Below are 20,694 nucleotides of genomic sequence, written 5' to 3' on the forward strand. Positions count from 1 at the left end.
CCTGCGCGGTGGCAGAACTCGAGGGCGGAGCATGCGCCCCGACGGCTCCGGGTCCCGGGGCTGGACGTGTGCGCGGGCGCGGCGTGGGCGCGCGGGAACGGGGCGGTTTTTGCACGTGGGCCCGCGGACGTAGCAGGCGGGCGCTGTGGACGACGGTTGCTGGGCGGCCCTGGAGGGTCGGTCCAATGAGGAGAGTCGGTGGTCAGGTAGGAGCGGTGCGGTCGCCGCACGCGCTGCGGAGGAGCTGCTGCGGACCGTCGACTTTCTGTGGTGGACGCCGCGGCCTTCCCGCCCACAGCAGCGGGACGTGACCGAGTCAGTGAGCTGCTGGCGTGAGGGCCGAACGCCAACGGGGCTGACCCCGCGTCCAGTGGCCTCAGAGCTGGAGGGGAGGGGAGAGGGGGACCGGGTCCTCGGGGCTCTGGTGGAGTAGCCTCTGAGCTGGGGCTTGAAGGACCTTTAACGCTTGGGTCCCGAAAAGTGGAGCAGATGGAACTTCCTAGTTGCCCCTCGGGGTAGGAAGGTAACTGGTGCCTCCCTGCTCCTTCCTGTTAACCTCATCTTGAAAAAGCCGATGATTAGATTCAAATAAAATTCGAATGTAAGCGTTCTTCAAATTTGGGCTGTCAGCCATGTGTTTATGGTGGTATTCTCTCTAGAAAATGGAAATCTCACTCTGTCTCCTGTTAATTTTTAGGACTTCTTTTTCAGGGTTTTTTTATTTGTTTGTTTCAGTGCCAAATAATTTTTATTTTGTTTTTCTTAAGGGCTTATGTGTTGTGTCAGGGTAGGTACCTAGTGAGAATACAGATTTCCCTCATACCTGAAAGCAGACCGTTCTTTTAAAAGCTTTTCTAGGCTGAAATGGCTTAAAGGGAAGAGTATCCTCTGCTTTCCCAAGGTTCCAGTATTTCCACTTTGCTTTTTACAAAGACCTACATTAGTGCCGGTTTTGGATAACTAAATGAAAGGGAAACAGGATTTCACTTTTGTGAAAATAAAACCTTACTGTGTTAATGTAGGTCTTTCATAAAAGCTTAGTGGTGTTTTGCAAAGTTTGGGAGATCAGGAGTTACTTACACAATACCTGTTTCGTTTTTTGAATCCGTGGAGTGTGTTAGAAAAATCGGAATGAAATTTTTTTGTAAGTAAGCTGTTATCCAGACTGTGTATTAGATGGATTCACGAAGTTAGAAAGAAAAACCCCAACAAAGCATCAGATCTGTAGATCCTGGTTTTAACGTTTTCAGAGATTAGTACTGCAGACTTATTTTAAGTTGCCTACGGTAGTGGGTTTTTTTTTCTTTTTTTCCTCTGTATGTCCTGCCTCTATGGTCATAACTTAGATCCATGTTTATGTGTTGGACAGTCTCCAGAGGAAAATAGACTTTTTTTTAAAGAAGTACCAACCTGCGAGTTAATGAACAAGATGAATACTGTGAACTGGGTGTTGACTTCCTTACACAAAGCTGAAAGCCACCGTTTAGAAAACTTGACTGCTATAGTCTTTCGCTTTCTTTCATTCCCACCTATCCAGTAAATCACCCCAAGTCTTGAGATATATATATATATATATATATATGTTATATATGTTATATATAATTATGTATAACTATATGTATAAACTATATATACACACACACATATATTTGCCTTTTTTAAGGCAAAAATTTTTAAGGCAAAATTTCCTTTTTCCATCTCTGCCTCTTCTGTTTCCAAGCACTAACTTTCATTCAGGAGTTTCTTCACTGGTCATTAGTTCCCATTTTCATCTTCTTTTCATTCTCTGCACCGTCCTCTGATTTTCCTGCTCCTGAGCCATCATCATCTTTGCCTAGTAGAGCAGCGTATAAAGCCTCTGGTACTTTTGCCTACATGTCAGGGTCCTCTACCTTTGCATGAGCTTTCCTCTCTACCTACAATATCTTGTCTTTTGCATAGCAGGGAAAACCTATTTATTAATGAAAGCCAAGTATAGAACTTTGTTGTGTTACAGACTCAATTACTACTTTTTCTGTACTACACTTAGAATTTTCAGATACTGTTAATTCCCTTGCGTTTCAGGGCTTTATAAAATAATTCTCACATTTGTGTTCCCTACTATTTGAGTGATTATTGAGATTAGGAATTATTATTATTATTTGTAAAGATTTTATTTATTTGACAGAGAGATCACAAGTAGGCAGAGAGGCTGTCAGAGAGAGGAGGAAGCAGGCTCCCTGACGAGCAGAGAGCCCGATGTGGGACTCGATCCCAGGGCCCTGAGATCATGAGCTGAGCCAAAGGCAGAGGCTTTAACCCACTGAGCCACCCAGGCGCCCCGAGATTAGATGTTATTTTATACCCGGTGGATGTGTTCAGAATAGGTTTGTTCAATGGAATTGATAAGGAAAGCAGTATGGGTTCCAAACCGTATTACAATGTTAAGAGGAGCAGAAAAAGGAGAAATCAGTAAATTCAATCTTATATCTGATATCTTATATCAGAGTAGTTGTGGTAGTGCAGAGGTTACTGTGATTTTAATGTACTAAATTATTCTTATCATGAATTGAAAATGGTTTTTTTTTCCCCCCACTTTAAATAAAGAATAGAACATGTTTCTGAGAACTTCCCACCAATATCACAATATAAGTTTTGGGCTTGCCTATTTTAAAGAGCAATTTATGGTCAATCTAGAATTTACACTGTGAATCATGATTGATGGTGTATTGTAACATCATCAATACCATGCGTAGTACATAGACGCTTTTGGTCTAGGATCATTTATGCGTTCGTATGTTGAGTACATCAAAGAGCTTTTGTTTATGTGGGTTTATATTACCAATTTAAAGAAAGATCAACACTTGTGGCTTCAGCTCTCACATGAAAAGAGTTTGGAATTTATCACAGCCATCTTTACAGCAACAACAAAAATGCTAACAAACTGAAAGTCAATGACTTTTTAAAAATCCACCAGATAATTGATGTCACAGGGCAAACACCACTCTGACAATTGGAGAGGTGGGTAAATGCAGAAAATCCCGATGGGGATCCGCTTACCAGGAACAGAACCCTGTGGAGGCAGTAACTGGGAGGGACACTTAAATGGTCGTTGATGAATTGCTGGAGTCTGAGTGTGGACTGGCTTGAGAGGGTACTCCTGGGAGCCCACTTTTAGGAGGCCCCATACTTTTATGGGTTTTATTTCCAGTAGTCCCACCAGATTTGCACGGTGAAGATGGAGAAGAATCTCCTTATGCTCTCTGTGGGGGTGGGGGGGGTCATTTTGAAATACAGTCCACGGTATTCTCCTAAGGTGTACTCTCAGGGGAACTGCCAGTCTTTTGTGAACAAGGAGTGGCCGGGGGGGGGGGGAGCGGGGGAGGTGGGGGGGTGCCGTTAGATTGCTTCAGCCTTCCTGCCACGTGTAGGGGGAGGGAGGCTCGAAACAAAAACAAACACTTTTGAAGATGACAGGCTAGGGACTCGGATTTAGTCTTAAGATTACAGAGTGCTTTCCTTCCCCAGTGCCTTACCACCACATCAACAGGGCTCCGGTATAAAAACAGATTACAGTGAAGAGACTAGGATGCAGACTGTTTTAAAAGGAGTTTCTAGGAAAAGCAAAAGACAATAGGGGGGGCCAAAGCAAGAATACTAGAGGAAATTGAAGCCTCTGGCACCTACAGTTATAGCAGACATTAAACATAGCCTAACTCCTAACCAGATTAACATGAAATTCGACACTAAGAACGTGATTACCTCGGTTCTTATGGATATCTCCATTAGCAGTATGTCTGGCTTTCAACAAAACACTACAGTGCATGCTAAAAGGCAAGAAAAACTTATGCCAAAGAGATAAAGCAAGCGTTAGAACCAGTCTTGACGTATGATGCAGATTTTGGAATTATCAGGGCATTTAACATAACTACCATGTACAGATTCTGTACTATACTGTAGTAGCCTGTATTGCTAGAATAGGATTTCAATTTGGAAGATCCTCCCTCTTTAAGGCAAAACTAGGCTCTTCTCAGGACAGTTGCCAGGACCGCAATAAAGTCCTCAGCTGAGCAGGAGTCTGAAGGTAAATAACAAAATCCTGGGAGCAGAGCAGGAGTGGTGGAAGAGGCACAGAGATGGAACTTGGGTCAAGTAAGGGGGGCTCACAGCGCTACTCCCAGTAGCCTGGGATCTGGGCTGCTTTCTGCCACTAGATACAGAGTTTATAGGTAGGAGGGTATTTGCAGCCACCTGCCCCCAGGTGTTAGTCACAGGATGGGCACTTGGCAAAATAAGAGATCTGGGGGAAAGTCCGTGTGTACGTGAATTACTAAGAATTTGCCACAGGGAAAATGCCCCTGTAATCTGGATCACACCACAAAGTTCAGCTCATGGATTCTGTACACAACTGCTGCCTCTTCTCTGCTGTCTGGAACTCCGGGCCCCTTCCATCACTCTCACTACGTTTGCTAATCACTACATGTGAATTGCCAGTGAACACTTAGGATGAAAATATTATCAATGACCAGGCCCTTCCCTAAAGGAAATGCAGCTGGATTTCTTTGCATTATCTTTCTGCTGAGAGCCAAAATCAAAGCCTCTGTATAATAGAGTTAGTGGGCACTGGGAATGGGGAACACCGCTTCATTTCAGAGGGTTGCAGAAAGGTTGAGGGGGGTGAAAGGGCACTGGACCTGGGAGGAGGGGGACAGAACTAGGCCTTAGTTCCTGCCCTGTAGTGACTTGCTAGGTGACCCTAGGGAATCACTTCTGCTCTCTGACCATCTGTTTCTTCATCTGTCAGAGTCTTAGTCCTTGCATTGTCTTCTGGCCATCAGCAGTGAAACTCAAAAGATATTGCTAAAACATGCTGGGAGTAATAAGATGAGTAGCTTAATGTTGTGGATTTAAAAGAGATGAACAAAATATTCTCATCAGTGAATGAAGTAATAATACTCTTGGTTTACTATTATGTCTGATTTTTTAAAAATTTTATTTATTTGAGAGAGAGGGTGAATGAGAATACAAGTGAGGGGGAGGGCAGAGGCAGAGGGAGAGGGAGGAGCAGATTCCCTGCTGAGTAGGGAGTGCGATGTGGGACTGGATCCCAGGGCCTTGGGATCATGACCTGAGCTGAAGGCAGACAATTTACTAAGCCACCCAGGCACTGCTGTTATGTTTGAATTTATTGTTCTGTCTGATTTAGAGACTTGGATCAAGAAAGTTTTTGTCAGATTGACAAGATTCATATTTGGGTCATCGCCCATGAAATGTGTCAGCACCTAATGGGTGCTAGGCCCTCTGTTTGATGTTGGGGATCCAAAGTTTCTGCCTCATGAAACTCACCTTGAAAAAAATTGTATAGACTCATTGGACAGAGAAGTCAAGTAACTACAAGAATAAAAGGAAATCGAGAAATGAAGCGGTCATCTTTGTAGGGAAGGACTACATAACCTGTCTTCCTCAATCATGACTAAGCTCATTCAAGGCCATGTCCCTCAGAATAGATGCTGCTTTGATGGAGGGCATATAAAAGAAACTTGGAAAAATAAACCTTTTTGAGTGAGGTAAAAAGTAGGAAAAAACCCCACAGTTAATTCAACTCCAGAGTATTGGCTTCAGTGAGGGTGAGCATAATAGGTTCCTGTAGTCAAGACAAGTATCTGGTCAGAGTTAGAACAAGTATCAGAGATCCTTATGACAAATGAAGTTCAAATTTTTAGAGTGGTACAAGCAAATGGCATAGATACAGAGGAAAAGCAGAGTTAGTTAGCATGGGGGACAGATGGGAATCCGTGAAGCTTTTACAGAGGAGTTGGCACTGAGCGAAGCCTTGCAGGATTAGCATTACAGCAGGTAGAGGAGGAGAGGGGCCGAGAGAGCCAGTCAGTGCTCAGAGGCATAAGAATACATGGGGTATGGGGAAATGCAGTGGGAGATGAAGCTGGAAAGATAAATTATGTTGGCATCCTTGACAGCCCAGCCTAGGATGACACATGTGAGGTGCCTGGGACCCAAAATTTAAGGAGGCATCCACTCTCAGGGTGGGACAAGTACAGGGCCGGCATGGTGGCTATGGTCAAGTAGAGGATTGATTTCAGAATCTCCCGTATGAGGGACTTCTGCTTCTGGGAAGATGGAGTAGATGTACTTTGTGTTATGCTTTCTACCAAGTGCAGCTAAAAATCCTGGACGTTATATAGAAAACAAACGCAGGACCCTGATAGGTGAAGGGAAGAAAACAGACAAGCTAGGAAACTGAAATCCAAGGAACATGGTGGTGAACTCCTTGGGTTTTGTTTTGCCTTATATTTCCAGACTAGGAGATGAAGAAGCCAGCGACCTAGAAACACCAATGGGTGCAGACAGAAAAGCTCCCGAGAAAATCTTGCTGTCTCCAGCCAAAGGACGAAGGAAAAGGGAGCCTCACAAGCCAGGGAACCTGTATTCCAGTCAGATACCCCCCAAAAATGTGGCTTCACCCCCAGCCCAGCCTTTCCCCCAGCCAAGACTAAGTGGAGAGCCTAGACTTTCACTCTCACCAGGCTATAAACACTTGTCCCAAATCGCCCCTTCCTGCCAGAGTAGGATCAGAGAAGACTGGGTGATAACACCCCCACCTCCCCAGTCAGTGGAGATCTGGGAAGTCTGAGCTTACACCTCGACCCAGTGGTAATGCTGGGGTGGTATCAGGAGGCTTATTGGAAACTGAGGACTTTCACCATCTCCCAGCAGCAACAGGGTCACCTCTGCTGTGGTATCAGTGGAGACCAATCTCCCATGAGAAGATTTTTCTGGTCTTCACTATAAAAACCTCATCGAGCTCCTTGAGGTAAAATTCATGAAAGCGGCTCTCCCCCGACTAGAAAAACCAGGCCCCCAAGAATTTTTTTCTCTCATGCTGGTCCTCCTTCAGCCTCCAGCAATTTATCACTTACCAGTTAAGTATTCCTACCAGTTGCTGGCTCCAGCGGTGGCTTCTGCTCCTGAGAAGCTGTGATTCTCCATACTCACCTGTCTCTTCACTTTCATGGGACCTGTTTGCTCTGTGATGTCAGTTCTCTGGTAGACCTAGAAAGACATGGTGATTATCAACTTGGTTCAGCTTTTTTCTTGTTTTGAGGGTGGCAACTCCCAAGCTCTCTATGTGTTGTACTGGAACTGGAATTTCTGTGTTCATTTTTTTTTTATTCTTTATTCTTTCTGTTCCTCAGACTGGATAATCTTGATTGATCTATCTTCGAATTCACTGGTTATTTCTTCTGCCTGCTCAGATCTGCTGTTAAGCTCCTCTAATGAATTTTTCCAGTTATTCTTTCCAACTCCAAAATTTCTATTTGACTCTTTAAAAAGATCATTTCTCTTTATTGATGTTCTCTGTTGGAGACATTGTTCTCATACTTTAGTTCTTTAGATGTGGATTCCTTTGAAAATATTTTAAATAGTTGATTTGAAGACTGTGTCTAGTCAGGCCAATGCCTGGGATTCCTAGGGAGAGTTTATTAATTGCTTTCCTTTACCTTTTATCAGTCTTACTTCTCTTTTTTTTCTCTCTTTCCTTTCCTTCCCTTTGTCTTTCTCTCTCCCTTCCCTTTCTTTCTCCCTTCCTTTCTCTTGCTCCCTTTCCCTTTCTCTTTTCTTTTCTTTCATCTTATAGTCTTTTGTTGAAAACTAGACATTTAATAGAATATGGCAACTCTGGAAATCTCGAAATTAGTTTCTCCCTGCTCTCTAAGCTTTGTTGTTAGTGACTTCTCTCGACAAATTCTGAAGTCTGTATTCTTTGTTGTATGTTGACGCTTAAGTCTCTATTTATTAGCGTCGTGATCAGGTAATGATTGGACAAAGATTACCTTAAATTCCTGGAACCAGTAAATCTCCCAGTCTTTCATGAGAGGCTCCATATTGGGGCACGTCTTCAGCAGTTAGCCAAGCAGTTGAAAATTCTGCCATAGCCTTCACTTTTTGCTTGGGAAAAGCCTTAGGGTCAGTCAGAGGTGAATGGTTGTGTCTTTCTTGAGGCTACTCAACAGCCTTAGACACACACATGGCACACTAGCATGGCCTAGAGTCTCAGGAGTATGTCAAGGCTTTTCAAAACTCCTATGGAAAGGTGATTTACCAGCTTTCCTTTAAGCTTTTTGGCTACTCTGTGATTTGCCCCAAATGTTATCTACTACCTCAGGCAGCCAAGAAGTTAAAACAATTGTAATTGTTTTTGCCAAAATCCCTTTAGAGGAAGACTTTTTGCACTAGGAGAACTCCAAGTTAGGTCAAATACAGGTAGCTTTGCAAGAGAGGATTTTCAGGTAACCAAAAGACAGGTCAAAGAATGACAGTTCTTTGGGAATGAGGCTTTGGAAGAGCTCTACCTCTACTTTCTCTTTGGTGGCTGCATGAGCTTGGGTTTTATTTTCAAGGTTGCCATGGAGCTGGACAGTGAATGATGCAACAATGCTGCAAGCCTGCCATTCATACTGAGATTCAGTTGTTCTTAAAAATGTTTCCCGAGCTGCTGCAAGCTTTTAATTTCCAGAGTCTGAAAAAGACAGGTTTTTAAAAATTAACATATAATGTATTATTTGCCCCAGGGGTACAGGTCTGTGAACTGTCAGGCTTACATATTTCACAGCACTCACCATAGCACATACCCTCCCAATGTCATAACCCAGCCACCCTATCCCTACCCCTCTACCCGCCAGAAACCCTCAGTTTGTTTGGTAGTTTGTCTCCCTCCCAATCCCATCTTGTTTCATTTTTTCCCTCCCTAGCCCTGACGGTCCCCTGCCCTGCATCTCAAATTCGTCATATCAGGGAGATCATGTGATAATTGTCTTTCTCTGACTGACGTACTTCGCTTAGCATAATACCCTCGAGTTCCATCCATGTCATTGCAAATGGCAAGATTTCATTTGTTTTGATGTCTGCATAGTGTTCTATTGTGTATATATATACCACATCTTCTTTGTGCATTCATCTGTTGATGGACTTCTAGGTTCTTTCAATAGTTTGGCTATTATGGACAATGCTGCTATAAACATTCGGGTGCACATGCCCCTTTGGATCACTACATTTGTATCTTTAGGGTAAATACCCAGTAGTGCAATTGCTGGGTTGTAGGGTAGCTCTATGTTAAACTTTTTGAGGAAACTCCATGCTGTTTTGCAGAGTGACTGCACCAGCTTGCATTTCCACCAGCAGTGTAGAAGGGTTCCCCTTTCTCCGCATCCTTGCCAACATCTGTCATTTCTGGACTTGTTAATTTTAACCATTCTGACTGGTGTGAGGTAGTATCTCACTGTGGTTTTGATTTGTATTTCCCTGATGTTGAGTGATGTGGAGCACTTTTTCATGTGTCTGTTGGCCATTTGGATGTCTTCTTTGCCGAAATGTCTATTCATGTCTTCTGCCCATTTCTTGATTGGATTCTTTGTTTTTTGGGTGTTGAGTTTGGTAAGTTCTTTATAGATTTTGGATACTAGCCCTTTATCTGATATGTCATTTGCAAATATCTTCTCGCATTCTTTTGGTTGTCTTTTGGTTTTGTTGACTCTTTCCTTTGCTGTGCAGAAGCTTTTGGTCTTGATGAAGTCCCAGTAGTTCATTTTTGCCCTTGCTTCCCTTGCCTTTGGTGATGTTTCTAGGAAGAAGTTGCTGTGGCTGAGGTCGAAGAGGTTACTGCCTGTGTTCTCCTCAAGGATTTTAATGGATTCCTGTCTCACATTGAGGTCTTTCATCCATTTTGAGTCTATTTTTGTGTGTGGTGTAAGGAAGTGGTCCAGTTTCATTCTTCTGCATGTGGCTGTCCAGTTTTCCCAACACCATTTGTTGAAGAGACTGAAAAGACAGTTTTTCTGTCAGATTTTTCATTGCTTTCATAGAGAAAAGAAATTTTCAGAGTCTTAACGCCACAAGTTTTGTTGCTGAGTCCCCTGCTGTTTGTGACTTAACCCAGGGTTTAGCCAGAGCAACAAGGAGTAGCCCTTCTTGGTTGAAATAATTTCCTCATTTAATTGAATCAGCTTTGCTGGGTGTGAATACCTTAAAATAGTAGAAACCTGATTTATAACAGACATTCTATTCATGCTGTTTTTTGAAATCTTTTTGTCTTTGCCATAAAATCTGATAATATTCTGAAGTCAGTGGACCTACATCTGGTTAACCTGAGTCCGGTTAAATGACTACAGCTGTATATTATTCTACTGTGTTGCTACAACATAAAGTCTAACCAGTCTTCATAGTTGAACTTTTAGATATATGAGTGTTTTTAGATATTAGCCTCCCCACATTACTGTTCTTTTATTTTATTGAAATCAGAGATTTGCTTTTGATTAACAGTCAGACCTTAAAAGGTTCTCTGAGGGAACAAAACTTGAAAAGGTGAGACTGAGAGTAAATAATGTAGAGTAGTATTGGGACACTCATATTTGTACTGGTCCTGAAATATATCTGAACATGGAATGGAATTCAGAACTCCATGAGAGGGAGTTGGTGTCCAGACTGTTGATGTCACACAGCCTCTGGCCTGACAGGCACGGAAGTTGGAGCTGGACAGTGGCTGTCCACTCTGGTCACACTCTCACGGAGACGATGTCTCTCCAAGCAAGCTGTTCAGACTTAGATCTTAATCACTCCTAAGAGGGACAATTAGAACTCTATCAAATTCAAAGATTGAGGAATTCCTGATAAGATGTACCATTCCCTAAAGTTTATATTAATTATAATTTTTTTTTACTGCCGGCATTCATCAGGCATGCAAGAATTAGACGCTAGTAAGTATGTTTTGGCAGTGGATTGTTCTTCAACCCTTGCTCACTTTTACCCAGTTTCAGGGAGTGGGATTAAACGAGTTCCTTATTCCAGAAAAACTGGATTTCCTGGGAGGATTAAGGAGGAAAATTGGTAGTTGTCAGTGGGAGAATAGAAGACTTTTCCTGAAACATGTATCTTTTACAAAATGGATTTGTATATTCTCAGTGTTGTTGAACATAACATTTTTAAAAAGTCATCCCCATAACCATCCCCATAGGAGATTGTTAAGCCTGATGTAGAGGGAGGAGTTAATTCTGATTCTGAAAGTGACTGTATTTCAGGATGCCCAGGTATTTGGGAGTAAGACCATTTGTTTTAGTGAGACCTGTTTTGTTACTTACAGCTGCACATTACTGCCTGCGAAAGGAAGAAAAAGATTCTCCTGCTTCTTTCTCTCTGGGTTTTACATTTCAGTCTCGTCTCATTTCATAAATAAATCCTTTTCCCCCTCTCTGGGCCAGTTTAGGGTCCTGTGCCTTCCTGGGAAGACTCATTTGTATTTTATATGCTCAAGGATCTGTGGTTTGGGATTCAATTCTTTTTCCACTCGAGGAAGCTGTTAAGGTGGCACCGTGGCTGGGTGGGGAGGGAAGCCACATTCATTGTTAGCCTGTACTTCTCTGTCTAGACAAAGCTAAATCTTCTACAGTCAACACGATAATTATGTTCTGCATTGGTGGTGGTATCCTGGTGGCCATTCTTGTGCTGATGGGTGTTGTCATCTGTCTTTACTACAAAATAGCCGACGCGTTGAGGTGAGTGATGTGGGTAAGAGTGACAAATCCCCCCTCGGATAGGATACCTGGGGCTCCCGGCTTGAGCAAGGTCATTGCTTGCCCTGTGGTCCCACCGGGGGAGAGGTCAGGGACAGCAGGTGGGTTTGAAAAGGTAAAGCCAGGTGAGTATAGAAGCTTAGGGCTGTGAGCTCACGAACAGAATGTTCTCGGCTGGGTGGCTCCGTGCTGCTTGGCTTCACTCCCCCTCACTGAGCGGCCCCTCAGCCGGCCTGCTCAGCACACTGGCTGGGCCCTCCCCCGTGCCAGGCACCGCAGCCTGTGGCGGAGGCTGGGAACGAGTCTGTGCCTCAGAGTCCCTCAGAGGACAGGCTGAACCGATCTCCTCTTCGCTGGGTTGGGGGAGCTCTCACGGTGTTGTCTCATTCACTGTGCATGGCCGTGGGGACAGTGAGGTGGGCCTGTGGGACCATGGGGAGGCCGAGCTGCGTGAAGATCCTGGGGGACACCTGCCCAGGGCGCGTAGATGAGACAAAAGATAATTAACTTTGGGGGAGAGGAACCTTCCGATCTGGGAGAGACGGGTCGTTAGAAGCGGTGCTGCTCCCATCCTCTGGCAGTTAAGCCTGTGAGCCAGAAGGAGAATCCCCCAACGCGGGGGATGGCCCGGTGTGGCGCCTTCCCAGTCACGCTCTGCAGTTGATGGGCCTGCAGCGATCAGCTGGGGGACCCTCGCTGGCAGTTCGCTCTCCCTTGTTTGCTGTGACCTGATTTTACATTTCTAGCAGTCCTAGGAGAGGAAGGGATTAGATAGGAGCTTGGGGTCAGGGGCAGCGAGCTCTAGTTTCAGGCTGCTCTTATGATTTGATTGGCCCTAGGCCTAAACTTCACAGATAGGCCAGATAACTGTGACCAGTGGACCGAGAAGAAAAATTCTAATGCCTTGCTTTGTGTATGTCTTTTCCCAAGACCTCCAAAGGCACCCCTTTGTTTGGCCTTAAAGAGTAATCCAGCCCTGCTCACTCAGGACAAGGTTGCTGCGGCTGCAGCCCTCACCGCTGGGTCCTATCCCAACCTCCAGTGCTGTGACGAATGTAACTTATATGCCGACTTTGATAACCTGCCACCGTGCTTCTGTGACGTAAACGAGGGACTCTGACTTGGGTGGGCACAAATATCTTCATGCGCAGAATTTCTTTTTTAGTAGAAGTATTATTCAAGTCAAATTTTATAAAGTTTACATTATGTATTATAGAACATATTTGTGTACTTTTGAATAAATGCAATATTGAAGATAATCTTCTGCCTCCAGTGTTGATGTTAGTTATGAATGTACTTACATATGTGTACTAGCCACTTTGGGACTTGGGGCACCCATCTTGCAATATTACAATATTGCAGTATGGGGAGAGTTAGAGTAGGAAATAAAAGCATTCAGTCATCTCTAACATCAGAAGAAAAATATATATATTGCTCTTAGAGCATTTCCATTTTCAGACTCATCAAAAATTCCCAAGCTGGAACAGTTCGTTTGGCTCTTCCCCTTATGACGGCTTCATTCACTCACCTCTAGCTGCTCTGCTGTGGAAATGTAACGTTACACTGTCCTGAAGGAGAACTGTCATCTTAGGGCGAGAACAGCAAATGGGACATCTCTGGGTTTAGTGTGACCGTATAGGATGGGGTTGAGCCCGATGATGTCTAAAGGACGTTTCAAAAAACTTGAGATTCTTCCTTCTGTCATTCTTCAAGTCTTCAGAAGCAGATTCCTCCTTTTTTGGTCACTTTCACACGGGTTGTGCTGATTCACCGAGCTGCCAGTGCCTTGAAGTGCGGACAGGAATCTCCCGCTGCATGGCAAAGCCCAGGATTCTCTTGAGCCGAGCAGTAGGCAGTAGGACGTACTCCTCTCCACCTCTGCTCATCAGCCCCCTTCTGTTCCTGCTCTCTCTACAGAGCCTTGTGGACCCTTTTTTTTCACAGACTCCCCGTCTGTAACTGACTCCCCATCTGTAACTGCAGTTTGTACTTTCCCTTGTTAACGAAACCCTTGCTTTGTGAGCATCACGTGTTGTACTTAATATAAAGAGTTAACTAGTAACAGGTAGTTAGATACTAGAGGGAGAAAAAGGACAATAGGAAGGAATGAAGGAAACAGCTTTTACCTGTAGGCTGATGGGGGAGAAGAGCGATGAAATAAGCAGTTTCCGTTCTTTCAGCAGAAGGCTTGGCTGATGAGGACATCTTAGAACTTGAGTGTGGAGAACTTTGCCAGAAGGAGTGTGGGAGCTGGAGCTGCTCTCACAGAGCAGCCCTTGGAATGGCTGAGAAAATCCATGGCAGCTGAGTGTCCTCTATCCCCAGAATGAGTTTCAGGAAGCAGATTCAAGGCTGCATCTTCCCTGGATCCTGCTCTGAGACCTTCCATCTGAAAGTGACCTCTCTTGAGTTCCTGAAGCATTTTCTCTGCCTCTCTGCCATCTACTGCTCTGGCCTTGTCTCGGTGTTCACGTGCGCTTCGATTTTCTCCTTGCCAGCGAGCTCCCGTTTCCCCCTGGACCTCACCTGGTGGGCAGCACAGAGCCCAGGACCCTGGAGGCCCTGTGTGAGCACGTTCTGTACAGGAATTCCATGGCATCCCAAGGTCCGTGAAGGAGGCAGGATGGGCCAAGCTCTTAGAGACACCCCTCTCGTAGGCAGTAGGGACAAAGTGTAACATGAGGCTTTCAGAGTCAGATACTCTTGGTTCAAATCCAACTCTGCCTTTCACTAGCTCTGTGCCATTGGGGGGGTTTCTTAACCCCTCTGAGCCTCCTTTTTCTTGATGTAAACTGGGGGCTTGTGTAGGTGACCATGAGGATTAAGCAAGATAAAGTACACTAACAGGCCCTGGGATCTTGTGACTGCATGGTAAATTGCTGGCCTGAACTGCTTGTCTCCTGATCACCAACCCAAGGTTCTTTGCCCTCTGCTAGTCCCCCTCCCAGGAGAGTGATCACAGAGCTCTTATACCAGTGGTGGTGGCTCAGGGAGCTAGGAGGTCACATCCATAGGACACAAGGAGATGGCTTTAGTGAGGGTAGCATGGGGGTCTGTGGACACAGCTGAGGGTGAGCAGCCCTTAGTAATCAGAAGGGTCCCTACCCTATACTCCTGCCCCCTGCTCACTCTCACACCAGGACACCCAGTCCCCATCTGGTATGTGGCCAGCCACAGAGGTCTCTGAGCTGACAGAAACCGAGTGGAGTGGTGCCAGGTACCTTGGTGAGTGTCCAAGCTTGTGAGCCCAGCTTCCCAATGTCACAGGTGCTGGCCTTGCCACTGTGGCACTGGTATGATGCCAAATGCCTGATCTGGGGGCCTGACTGGGAACAGTCCTCCTGGGTCACAGCCCTGCCTGGGAATTCGTGTCCTAGAGCCAAGTAAGGGTTTCTGGGCTGCAGGACAGTCTGAACAACATGGAAATTTGAGGGCACCCAGGAAGGGTTTAAAGGTAGAAATTCAATCTATAGCTATCATTATTACCTCCACAGAGCTTCTGGGAAGGTCCTTAAAATTGGCCATCATTTTCCTGCTTAAAAAATCCCATCAAACTTCAAATAAAATACAAATGTCTCATCTGACCTACAAGTACTTCACAATTGGACCATTATTTGCCTCTCACCACCTTACAGCCCACTTTCCTCCCCTTTACTCGTATTCACTGCACTGGACTGCCTTCCCTTACTTTGTAGACATGCCCAACTGATTCCTGCCTCAGGGCCTTTACACTTGCCCGTTCTTTTGCCTAAAATGCTTCTCCTAAGTCCAGATTACAAATGAATGTCTCTCTCTTTCTGTTTGCTCAAATTTCATCTTTCTCAATTTCATGCTAATACTGCATTCCCCCTGCAATCTATGCCATAACCCTCTTTCCTTATATTTGTAGTACCTCTCACTATTTGTAATTTATTTCAGTTGTTTGTTGCCTATCTCCTCCACCTAGTAAGTTCCATGGGGACAGGGACTGTGTTTCTCATGTTCAATTCAAAATCTCCAGACTGTAGAACAGTAACTAACAAATATTTTTGAATAAATGAATGAGTGAAAAGAGGGCAGTACCATAGGTTCTTGTGAGCATGACTTCCTGATGTCACAGGTGCTGGCCTTGCCACTACAGCACCGGTGTCACCTTGGACACCAGGATTCCTTTCTGTCATCTGTAAAACAGAGTGCCTAGGGGACTTTAGTTCACTTGCTCCAGCCTCTCCAGGCATAATGGTTTGAATTCCTGGAAGTTGAACCTGGACTTGTACTTCTTTTTCCTCCTTGTCCTGGGCCACCTCCTTCTGTCCCTCAGTCTCAGTACCCTGGCCAGCATCAGAGTGACCTACATGGTCCCACATTTTGTCTAGGTGCCACCTCTCTCCCCAGCTGATCCTTTGACTTTCGTCTTTAGAGAAGAGCAGTGAAGGCTCAAGGTATCCGTAGTGCCACCCACTCCGTGCCCGGCACAAGCAGGAGGGCCAAGGTTTGTCTCCAGGTCCATGCTAGGAAGAATGACTCGGTGCTTACTGGGCGCCACGTGCTGGAGATCCCCTCTGAAGAGCTTTACTTGGGAACTTTCTGTCCACGTTCCAGGAGTGAGTCCGGGAGAGCAAACACTCCGTGTTGGGGGTTGCTGATAAGAAATCCGTGGCCGGCTGCTCCATTCTCATGGAAATCTGGCCCTTACCCGGTCTAACAGAGGCATTCACTGAAGGTCTCCAGAAAGCCCTGAAACCAGATTCGGAGCCCGGGGAGGTATAAAAGCCTGCCCGCCCTTCCGGCTGTTCCTCCCCTGACTGCGATGGAGGCTGTGAGAAGGCTCGTCCTCTTGGCCCTCTTAATTGTGCCATGTTTGGCAGAGTTGAATTGGACCAAGTCTGAAGGTAAGAAAATGGAACCCGTTGTTTCCTATCAAAATAAGGAGACCTCCTTTCCAGAGGCCTCTGCTGAAAGTTTTTCGAGTTTTAATATCTGCTAATGGCCTTAATAGAGGGAACATTTATTTGTATGCTCTTGAATGATTTTGAATTAGTACTAAGGCTTTTCAGGCCTATATGACAATATACATAAAAATGTAAAAGGGTCAAGAATTTAACCTAGTAATTTCACTCCTGTGAATTAAGTATTTTGGAAATATAAAAGTGCACACAAACACACTGCGTTTACCTAATGTAAAAAGCAATATAAATTTCCTTCATTTGTTTTGTAAGTTGTAAAGGCAAACAAAGGTATATACTTTGGTGATTTCTTACAAATCGTAAGAAAGGTGCCCAGGATCCACCTTAAGAGAGAAAACAACTACCTGACATTTGTACACTATGATGGTGTTTATGTTTAAAATATATACATTGGAGCATCTTTAAAAATCTGGAAGTAGACGAGAAAAGAAAAGGTTCTGGAAGTTTCTAAAACAAGGTTTTAATGGTGATTTTTTTCTGAGAGGGTGGGATTATACTTTTATCCTTTTTTTTTTTTTAAGGAGACACAGAGAGAGAGAGAGGGAACACAAGCAGCAGGGACGGGGGTGGTGGGAGAGGGAGAAGAGGCTTCCTGCCGAGCAGGGAGGCCGATGTGGGCCTCCTTCGCAGGACTCTGGGATCACGACCCGAGCCAAAGGCAGATGCTTAATGACTGAGCTACCCAGGGACCCTATACTTTTATCTTTAATTGTCTTTGCTTTCTGATATTTTTTACTAATAAACATAATAGTAGTTATTGTTAGGGGAAAATAAATAAGAGACTATTGTTAAAAGGACATCACCCATCACTCGCTGATAAAAAGGGAAATGAAAACCTTTTTGTTTCTAAGTGGAGTTTTTAACTGTTTGTTGGGTTCCATTATGAAGTATTTAATTTTCTTGTTCACATTCCATTATAGCCGCCCCTGCTGCTCCTGCCCCTCGTCGTCCTCCTCCTTTTCTTTTAGTAACAGCTTTATTAGGATATAATTCATATACTATAAAATCCACTCTTTTAAAATGTAAAATTTACTGGTTTTTAGTATACACACAGAATTGTGCAGCTGTCACCATTCTTTAATTTGAGAACATTTTCATCATCCCCAAAAGAAATTCTGTACCCATTAGCAGGTACTCCCCATTTTTCCCAATACTCTCAGCCCAAGGCAACCACTAATCTCTTTTCTGTCTCTACAGATTTCCCTAATCAGGACTTTCCATACGCATTAAATCCTATAATCTGCGGTCTTTTGCTCAGCGTAATATTTACAAGACTCATCCACACCGTGCCGTACATTAGTATCTCATTCCTTTTCATTGCTGAATAATCCTGCGTTGTATAGATAGACCCTGTTTTACGTATTTGTCAGTTGATGCCCATTTGGGTTGTTTCCACTTATTATTTTGGCTAGTGCTGCTATGAATAAACATTAGTGTACACTTCTTTGTGTGAACATATATTTTCATTCCTTTGGAGATATGCCTAGAAGAAACTAGAAGTAGAACTGCTGGGTTATTGTAACTCCCTGTTTCATCTTTTGAGGAATTGTCAGACCGTTTTCCCAGCAGCTGTCCCATTTTACCTTCCCCTGAGCTTTGCAGGAGGGTTCCAATTTCTCCGCATCCTTGTCAAGACTCATTTACTTTGTGTTTTTCACTCTGGTTTTGTTCCGCATCTTTAATGGTGTGAAGTCGTATCTCACTGTGGTTTTGAATTGCATTTCCCCGATGACTAATGATGTTGAGTATTTCTTCATGTGTTTATTGGTCTTTATGTATTCTTTAGAGAAATATCTATTTTTGTTCTTTATTTTTTATTGGGTTGTCTTTTAATTGTTGAATTATAAGAGTTCTTTATATATTGTAGATATAGCTTCTTTGTAAAACCATCTTTCTTTAAGTCCTAATATAATATTTATTTAATTAATTTTTTTAAAAAAGGTTCTGTTTCTTCATTTGACACAGAGAAAGAGAGCACACAAGTAGGGGGAGTGGCAGGCAGATAGAGAGCGAGAAGCAGCCTCCCCACTGAGCAGGGAGCCTGATATGGGACTCAATTCCAGGACCCTGGGATCATGACCTGAGCGGAAGACAGACTCTTAACTGACTGAGCCACCCAGGCACCCCTATAGTCTTTATTTTTTATGATCCACATATAGAGAAATCATAAATTTTTTCTCCCTAAGGGCTCTAAGACGGGGAAATCAATGGATGGTGGCTTACTTTGGAATGAAATAAATACCATCACAATTACGTGCATGCTTGTATGAATATTACCTATGGTGGGTAGAGTCCTCATTGCTGAAGGAGAAGGCCAGGGGCAGCTGACTTTCTTCATTGTGAACCGTGGTCTCTCCCAGGCAAATCAAGCTGCCAGGCCAGCTTGGGAGGCTCCAGCCAGTCAGATGTCCACAGGGCCCTAATCCTGCAACTCAATCCCAACGAGGACTGCACATGGACACTAGAAAGACCAGAAAACAAGAGCATCAGAATCATCTTTTCCTATTTCCAGTAAGTAGAGTCTTTACTTTCTAATGAGGGTGGTTGAACTCTGGCCACACTAGGGAGTGTGTGTCAGAAAAAATCAGCTGGTCCTAGAGATATTGGTAACTCCCATGACGACGATGAAGATAGTGGTTGATAGTACCTACCAATGACTGGGCCCCTGGCTCTGGTCACAGAGGTCCTGGAGGTCGGTGTGTTTATCACGGGCACTGGGAGGTGGAGAACTTGTCTCAGGTCGCACAGTGAGTAGAATGACCGGCATTAGTGCCCAGCTAGTCTAGTTCAGATTCCAGGCCCTAAAACACTAAACTTGTAGTTCCAAACTTTGCTACGCATTCTAATCAGCAGGGACCATTCCAAAACACAAATGTCCAGGCTGAACACCAGAGAATTAGATCAGAATCTCTGGGGGTGGGAACCAGGCCGTCGGGTGTTTTTTCTTTAAATTTTCATTTTGAAATTCATACCTACTCACAAGCATCGTCTCTAAGTGCCCAGGTCACGGCAGCGTGAGGCCAAGCTGAGCACAGGGGCCTGCTCTAGGAGCCTCCCGCAGGGCTCGGGGAGAACTTCCTCAGTTAAGCCTCTCAACAGCTCTGGGGGGGATGCAATCTAATCCCCACTCGGTGCGTAAGAAATCCCAGAGAAGTCACCTCATGTGCCCAAAGTCACAGATGACTACAGGTGGGAGAGGACTGGAATCCAAGCCACCTGGCTCCAGGGCTCAAAGTCTTACCCAGTCCCCGTGGTGCTAAAGCTGCGGAGTCTCAGGGCGACTCGACGGAGGGTTTTGCGAAAGTGCGGTTGCTGGGCCCTGGGCCCAGATTGCGGCCTGGGGCGGCTGGGGCCCGAGACCGGGTGTGCAGAGGTCACGAGCCCAGGGGCGGTTCCCGCCGCCCCCACTGGTCAAGGCGCCACGCTGGGAGGTGCGTGCCCGTATGCCCGGGCGGGGGAACGGACTTCTCTGTGGCCCTCACGGAAATAGAGGGGAAGGGGGACTTCCACGTTTCCTGGACTTCTAGGGCTACCGAGAATCCTCTACATTATTCTTGGTGTGTGGAGAGGGAGGGCATGGCGGCGCGGCAGTGGGAGGGAGGGGAGATGAGCTTTTCCCACTTCTTAGACGCTTCCCGTGTGCCGGGCCTGTGCCAGGCGCTTCCCGTTGGGAACACGGCAACCCCCACACCAGACGGAGGCCGTGACTCCCCATTTACAGAAGAGACTGAGGAAAAGAAATAGTGAATCGCTTGTGCAAGGTTCCACGGCAAGTGAGGGGCTCAGATTGGAAGGAGAACTGGGGTTTGTCCGCCCTCGTGTTTCCCTCTGGGGCACCGTGGGCCTCCGTCGGGATGCTGAGGGCGTTTGGAGGGACCCTGTCAGGGTGGGCGGAGAACAGTCATCCTGGTCTGCCGTATCCGGCGCAGGGCCCGGGACTGTCCTTACGAGTGAGGACGTGGGGGTGTGAGGGAAGGAAGGGGCTGGGAAGAGGCTAAATCCGCTTTACCTTGAGAGAGGGGGCCCGGGAGGGAGAGTTGCTCTTCCTTTCAACAGCCTTGGATGTCCAACCTCAAGGGGAACGAATTCTAAATCAGAAGATGCCACCCCACAATTCCCACACGGCACTAGGAACAGGAGAGACGGATGTGGAAGGCGAGGGGTCTTGGTTTCCAGGCCCACCT

The 20,694-nt window shown here is 45.2% G+C and overlaps 1 protein-coding gene across 3 annotated transcripts in view; it reads left to right on the forward strand.

Moving 5' to 3' along the window:
- Positions 1-3: 3 nt before the first annotated feature.
- CUZD1 (CUB and zona pellucida like domains 1) overlaps positions 4-20,694 on the forward strand; it is a 29,265-nt gene continuing 8,574 nt past the window's right edge. The window contains exons 1-3 of one of the 3 annotated variants that reach the window (XM_080822699.1): positions 4-206; positions 16,146-16,435; positions 18,871-19,021. In XM_080822699.1, the coding sequence (XP_080678825.1) occupies positions 16,354-16,435; positions 18,871-19,021 (233 nt within the window). In that variant the 5' untranslated portion in view covers positions 4-206; positions 16,146-16,353. Of the gene's footprint in view, positions 207-12,601; positions 12,690-15,157; positions 16,436-18,870; positions 19,022-20,694 lie in introns of those variants that run through there. The other 2 variants (XM_080822701.1, XM_080822700.1) reach the window with 2 other exon arrangements.

This window comes from Martes martes, assembly GCF_963455335.1.
Source record: "Martes martes genome assembly, chromosome: 14".
Lineage (NCBI taxonomy): Eukaryota > Metazoa > Chordata > Mammalia > Carnivora > Mustelidae > Martes > Martes martes.